We start from the raw sequence: 7,091 nt of genomic DNA on the forward strand, positions 1-7,091 counted from the left end.
GCCATGTAATGACGTATTTATGACAATTTTATTTCAAGATTTTTTAATACAAACAGTAGATTTTGACGAGTTTATTCAAGCATGGTTTAAACCAAACATTATTCGTGTGTTGGAATTACGTTAATGGTAGACAAATCTAAATTTCTAAATCTCTTTCATAAAAGTTATCTCTGAATAATGTGTCGAGATTACTTTTTCTCTAGAAAGTACTAGTCAGCAACTCTCTGGAAAAAAAGTAATCTCGGCACAGTGTGCCGAGATTACTTTTTTTGCAGGGAGTGTGGTAAACAGTTTCTAATTCCTCTCTGGAAAAAAAGTAATCTCGGCACAGTGTGTCGAGATTACATTTTTTCCAGAAAGTTAGCCATAAAAGTAATCTCAACACACTGTGCAGAGATTACTTTTTTCCAGAGAGTATCAAATAGCAACTCTCTGGAAAAAAAGTAATCTCGACACATTGTGCTGAGATTACTTTTTACAGGGAGTGTGGTAAGCAGATTCAAATTTCTAACTCTCTGGAAAAAATGTAATCTCGGCACATTGTGCCGAGATTACTTTTTCCCCAGAGATAAATTCATAATCTGTGAAAAAAGTAATCTCAGCACATTGTGTCGAGATTATTTTTTTTCCAAAGAGTTAGAAATTGCCATAAAAGAAACTTCATCAACTTTTTTCCATCAAGTTTAGAAACTAAGAACTCCCTACCATAAAAGTAATCTCTACACAATGTGTCGAGATTACTTTATTTCAAGAGGATGTGGTGAGGTTAGTTTTGTGACACAGTGGAGTGTAAGTTGTTTCCGAAGTTATGTGACAAGTTTGACGTATTTGTATACAAATTTGAATACATAAAACAAGACTAGTTGGATGCATTTGTATACATTCTAAGACTTTAACTCTTTCCATCTCTTTACATATTCAAATTCGACTGTTTCCAACTCTTTCCAACTCTTTACATATACACATTCCTCTACTCATGGAGTTCTCAATATCAATGTAAACACTCAACTTTACATTGTATGCAATAAGAGAAAGGCTTCAAAATGTTACTCTATTTGAATAAGAAATGCATACAAAAAATGGTGATCACATTTTGATGTAATCTCAATACCGCTCAACACTACAATTGTGCATTAAGAATATAACAAAAGCAAGCAGTTACGAATGTCAACACCGATCAACACTCAATGCTTCGAAAATTTATATCCAAAGCAAGGAGTTACGAATGTAAACACTTAATTTTACATTGTATGCAATAAGAAAGACTTCAAAATAAAGTGGATTTGAATCTCAATACCGCTACCAATACAAGAAATGGAGCCACACATTTTGATGTAATCTCAATACCCGCTCAACACTAGAATTGTGCATAAAGAATATAACCGATCAAACGAACTTTGAAGTCGAATGTAAACACTCAACTTTAAATTGCATGAAAAGCAAGAAACAATGAATGTAAACATGAAAGACTTCAACATCGATACGAAGCAAGCGGATTATATTTAAAGCAAGGAGTTACAAATGTAGCATCGACACAAAAAGCTAGCTTCGAATACCAAAAATGGTGATCTCAATATCAATGTAATCTAAATACCGCTCAACACTAAAATTGTGTCCTCCTAAACCGTGACTTCACCCAATTGCTTGTTCAACCGCTCGTTGAGCTTCTTTCTCGTGAAATCAACCTCTTCATGTCCGAACCAATCCTTTTTTAACTGCCAAAAAATATATGCATTAAAAACCATGTAGATCTCAAACAACCTTGACAATAGATGTTTCATTCAAAACATGCAATTACCATATTGAGTTGAGGCTTCTTGTCTTTGAACGTGGTCTTGATCAACAATCTCATTGCAGTCATTACATAATATCCACAATCGGTTGCATTTGGTTGTTGAGGACCCCACAAACAATAACATATTATTAAATTATCAATAAAAATGTCAGTACTTGATTGAAAAAAACTACACTAAAGCTATCAACCTTTGAAGTAATGATTTCGCATGATTCCCATGGATTTTCTAGCTCCTCTTTGACTTGTAGATTTGTACAATGTGTACTTAAATGCTTTAGTACCCTTCAACCAAATGCATGCGTTTAATTGAAACTTATCAAACAACTCAATCATTATGAAGAAGTAAAAGCAATGCATACCTAGACACACTTGGTAACAGTCTCTCCATGGTGACAATGGAGAGTGAGTCAAAGAGTAGTATCGATGACCGTCGTCGAGAAAGAGGAGGTATACGTACCACATGGGCATTGTAAAATGCCAAAAGAACCCAATGAGATCTATATAAACATGTCAAGTTTAGACTTCGCATTTACTTGTCTATTGTGTAATACGTAACAGTAAAATAATCATACCCATCCAAAACAGGGAAGAATGTAAAGATATGACTTCCTAAATTGGGAGTCCCAAAGAAATTGTCGGGAGTATGGTCTCCTATAGTACGCTCCGAGACAAAAGGGTACCACATGCTATCCACCCACCATACCACCGAGAGAACATCTGGCGGTAATATATTTTCCATCCATCTATCAAATAGTAGTTTAATGAGTTATAAGAGCATAAAAATCTATGTTACTTAAACATAGGGACATTTTTCTCACAATGCAAAGAGATTGATAACTTTTGTCAAAGGTTCAAAATCTAAAACATCATCGATAACTTGGTCATCTAAACCCGATTCAAGGCCAGCCCGACTTGATCGCAAGAGAAACGTAACTCCTTTATGGCACCTATATTAAAATGAACACACTTACATTGTTTACCTGTTTAATACGCTTGAAAGATTTACACATTTTATACAAATCTATATTAGCAACAAACCTTTCCAAAAGTTGCTCCATATTCAAGTCGTGGCTCTCACATACAAGGTGGTCGTAGCTCACCACGAAAGTAATCCTTTCGGCATGCGTAAAGCTAGAAGTGGATGACGAAACATGCTATAATAACAAAGAAATTGTAAATAGAGCAAATATCAAAATATAACCACTTGAAGAAAAAAGAGTTGCACAAAACTTACAATGGAAGACCCATCCTCACAATCATTGATTTCTTCTTCGTCGGCACTAGAATTTTCCTCGTGAGAGACATCGACATCATGTGGGGTCCCATTCGCGCGAGCTTTGTACCCGCGCTTTATTTTTGCCTCCATCTTTGCTACTCTACTCGGCATGTTTGCTTCCCATGCAATCTTTTGAGCTTTAATCCAAGCGTGTTCCCATTCTATTTGTGATTTCCCTTCTCGATCGTAGACTCTTTCCCACTCTTTAGTTGCTCGTTGATCTAAATCTTCGTGAAACTTTTTCCGTGCCACTGTTACTCTATGTGCAACATTCCCAAATCTTGTCATGCATTGGCGTTTAGATCTAGGGGACACTGCTCTTGGTGGTCTCTCACTAGTTTTAGGTCGCCCTGATTTATGCTCTGGAATATGGATATTAGTGATTTTATGAACATTCTTTAGATGTCTAATAAGAAGACATCGCCTCTCGTACAAAACCTTTCTATCAATGCATATTTGCGACGCATGACACTTGCGAACCACTTTTCCATTTGCCCCCACAACCTCAATAAATGGAGACACATCCTGACCAAGATACGAAAAAAAGATTGAAGTTTATTCGTCATACAAATCATGACTTCTACACATACACAAGCAACACAAGTGACATGTCTCATCAACGGGTTCAAATTTAGACACTTTGCACCATCAGACATACCAAAGCATAATAGCAATGAAACCTTCATAAACTGAATCATTACCCAAAAACAAAGCACAATGTGATCGGAACATACCTCACTCTCCCTCATGTTGATATCACTGTCCACTTCGCCTACACTTGTCATTTGTACTCTCAAAAACACCCACAAGCTCGTCCCACTTGCTACTTCTCCACTTGCAACCAAAGACGCATATGCTTCCCTTGCCTGGCTCACTTGGCAGTAATCTCGGCACAGTTTATTCTCGCTGCAGTAACCTGTTGGCAATATCTGCGAACTCGGCAAACCCTTCAGATGGTGCTTTCATACACACAAAGTAAAGCCTCATCTAACTATGCAGTAATCTCGGCACAGTCTATGCTCCTGCAATTATCTGCAAACTCGGAAAGCCAAAAAAACCAGGCCTTGAACGGAGTGTGCCGGCAGTGTAATGACCTTTAGAAAATGCACACTGCGGGAAATCTACTCGTAGGTGGCAGAATGCGCAGGTGTAATCTCGGCACAGACCACAACCGGCACACAGATTTTGAAGGCAGATTTCCACGTGCAGGTTTCAACCAGCACAGCGAGATTTTGAAGGCAGCTGTTCAAAACCTGCGTGCCCCATTCTCTGTGTGGCCTTTTATTTGAACAGCGCACAGGTTTCAGCCCCTGTTTTTTCGAATTACATGCGTGCCCTATTATGCGCAGAGACCTGTTTTTTCTCTGCCTGCGTGACGTGTTATGCGCAGAGAATGGCGCAGTTTTTTGCAGAGCCGAAACCTGCGTGACCTTTCGGATTTTGCCTGCCCGCTTTTTGCAGAGAATGAGGCGCAAAGTTTTTTGGGCAACGCACACTTAATTCGGCGCCCGTCATTTTCCAGCAAAGCTAAAACTGGCCAGGCGAAAGGTAGCGCGCAGTTAATTCGCCATTTTCCAGCAAGGCTAAAAGTGGCCAGCGAAAATTTTGGACGGCAGATCTCGTAACGCTTCACCTGGGCCATTGATCCCTTGAGTAGAAGCCCGTGTCACATATAGACGAGGGTCGCCCCCTCTCCCTCTCTATCTCTGTGTGGCGCCATCCCTACCCTGTCAATCCAGGAGCCCACCTCACCCCCTTCTACCTGCACGGCTCAGACTCGGGCACGCATTCGCAGAAACCTACGAACAACTGGGTCGGGCTAGACCTTAGCGTACCAATTCCTCACAGCCAGGCCCGCAGCACACGTGAGCAGATCCTACGCAGCAGCTGGTGATCCGAGCCTATCACAAATTTTTGTTTATCATATTTTGTTGGTTTTCCTTGCTTCTAGAGGTTTACAATAAAAGAAAGAGTGAGAACAACCTCTTGGAAAAATTTAAAAAAAAAAGATTTTTTCTTGACTAGTTCACCGGAGGTGAAAGGTAGAGGGAGAACCTAGTGGTAAAGGGAAGGAAAAATATATAAATGTGAAAAGAAAAGATATGATGTGGTTGTGGAGCCATGCACCCATGATTCAAGGGTCATGAGTGGCTCATATCATTATGGCTTTGGAGCCATATGATGATTCAAACAAATGGGACCCAAGTGGAAGACTTGGTAAAGGAAGAAACCAGACACATGATTTTGCTGAATTTTAAAAAAATACTTCCACTCCGATCCAAGAAAAGTTGTCTTCATCAAAGTTGTAGCTGATGAGCTGGAGATTCTGGTCATATTTTGTTTATAATTTTTGCATCTACGGTCTAGGAGATATGGCCAAAATGGTGGACGCCAGTTTTTTCAACTGTGGTGGAGACCACCCCCTCTACCTTTGCACACACACACCCTTCCTTTTCCACATTGAGACCTTCTCTAAAATCAGCCATTATTCTTCTCACCCTCCTCTCCTTTCTCCTCTCTCTCAAGCTCAAAAACCCATCAAAGTTCCTCTTCTAATCACCTCTCTAGTCATGCTTAATCTTGTTGTAATTCATAAGTTCTCATTCAACCCCTTTCTATTATTACTAGATATGTATTGATTTTATGTAGATTCTTTACATTTTAAAATAAGGAAGCTCTTGGACTCAAGCTATGGAGGAAGGAGTGAAGACAACACAAGCGATGATGGAGCTAATTGGTCAACAAATCACTTGGAAGGAGCTTCTTCATTGGTTGAATGTCCCTAATCAAGCTTCATTTGTACAAATTACACTTGGATCTTAACCTCACTCCTAATCACTCTCTTTCCTATATAAAGAGGCCTTCCCCTTTGTAATTTCAAGTCTCCCTCAGCCCCATTGAGCCTTTGTATCACTCACCATGAGCCCATAAGCTCATTCATTCACTCTATTCTTGCACATCCTAGAGTGCAAATTGTTTCATGCTAGTAACCTCTCCTCCTCTTACTTATGTTAATTAAGAGAAATGTTTTATATGTGTGTGAGAGTGCTTGATGTGATCTTGGCTAATCCTTGAGTGATTGTTTGGTAATCTATATGCTATTTGTGTTGGGAGTGTTTGAAGTCATCGATTCCTTGTACACACACTACGGTTAATGGTTCATTCATAGTGACCTCTCTCTCTCTCTCTCTCTCTCTCTCTCTCTCTCTCTCTCTCTCTCTCTCTTTGTGTAGTGGTCCTAGTCCACGCTTCCAAGACTAGGTGGTGCTCTCATCTCATTTCCCTTGTGGCACAATGGAGTTTGTTTTGGTGTAGAGGCCGCCATTCCAAATTTCCTTCGTCATAAATTGGTGCCCCCACTGAGGAGTTTTCAAGCAGCGCTCTATCAATCCTATGAAGGAAGATCCATCAAATTCTCCGAGACTTCCACTATGGTCTCCCCAAGAAGCTCGAGAAAAGAAGCGTCTTTATCGACAAACGGCACGTATGCGGGTAAAGAGAGTTAACTACACACACCCTTCTTTGCTTCAAGGAAAATCTTGTAGTCATCAAGTCCATAGGTCAAAAAATTGTGTTGAGTGCTTTGTGGCTAGTGTGAAGACACTTCCTTTGAAGCCTCGACTTCAGGTGGTGAAAGCACTCTCAAACTCGGGTATTAACAAGTTTTTGGAGGGGGAGCTACACATCAATGGGGTGCGGTATTGGCAAGAGGCTACATATGGTGATGCACTCCAACTACTACTAGCAAGAAGGCTCAAGGTGGTTGAGAGGGTAGCCATCGAACCCTATGAACTCTACAAAGCTGAAGATGGTCACACCAAAGCTAGGATAATCACTGGTGAGCAAATTCTTTGCATCTCTCAAATGGTGGGATCCAAGAGAGCCCAACTTCAATGAAGTGCTTCATGGAAGTTTGTAATTAATGCACCAATGAATAATCCCATTTTCTACAACTTTCAATCAGTTCAGAATATTAGGGTGAATGTGCGCATTGATAGAAAGATTTTTTTCCAACAAAGA

The 7,091-nt window shown here is 39.9% G+C and overlaps 1 protein-coding gene across 1 annotated transcript; it reads right to left on the minus strand.

The window, feature by feature from the left end:
* Positions 1-1,619: 1,619 nt before the first annotated feature.
* LOC147431047 (uncharacterized) lies at positions 1,620-4,713 on the minus strand. The gene is made up of 11 exons (XM_086493618.1): positions 4,425-4,713; positions 3,806-3,987; positions 3,662-3,760; positions 3,030-3,596; positions 2,834-2,949; positions 2,614-2,742; positions 2,368-2,538; positions 2,155-2,292; positions 1,982-2,077; positions 1,799-1,901; positions 1,620-1,715 (listed from the first exon to the last, which is right to left on the minus strand). Exons 1-11 carry the CDS (start codon positions 4,711-4,713, stop codon positions 1,620-1,622), a joined length of 1,986 nt encoding a protein of 661 aa, XP_086349744.1.
* Positions 4,714-7,091: the final 2,378 nt, after the last annotated feature.

This window comes from Adiantum capillus-veneris, chromosome 21 (assembly GCF_014529385.1).
Source record: "Adiantum capillus-veneris isolate H3 chromosome 21, ASM1452938v2, whole genome shotgun sequence".
Taxonomy (NCBI): domain Eukaryota; kingdom Viridiplantae; phylum Streptophyta; class Polypodiopsida; order Polypodiales; family Pteridaceae; genus Adiantum; species Adiantum capillus-veneris.

What these genes read in the sequence shown, in the direction of transcription:
- LOC147431047 (XM_086493618.1), bottom strand. Translation starts at nt 4,713, where the DNA reads ATGGCCCAGGTGAAGCGTTACGAGATCTGCCGTCCAAAATTTTCGCTG. An exon ending in TCAACATGAGGGAGAGTGAG is followed by an intron (nt 3,761 to 3,805) that starts GTATGTTCCGAT and finishes GTAATGATTCAG; the next exon opens with TTTATGAAGGTTTCATTGCT. An exon ending in GAAATCATTACTTCAAAGGT is followed by an intron (nt 1,902 to 1,981) that starts TGATAGCTTTAG and finishes TTGTTTGTGGGG; the next exon opens with TCCTCAACAACCAAATGCAA.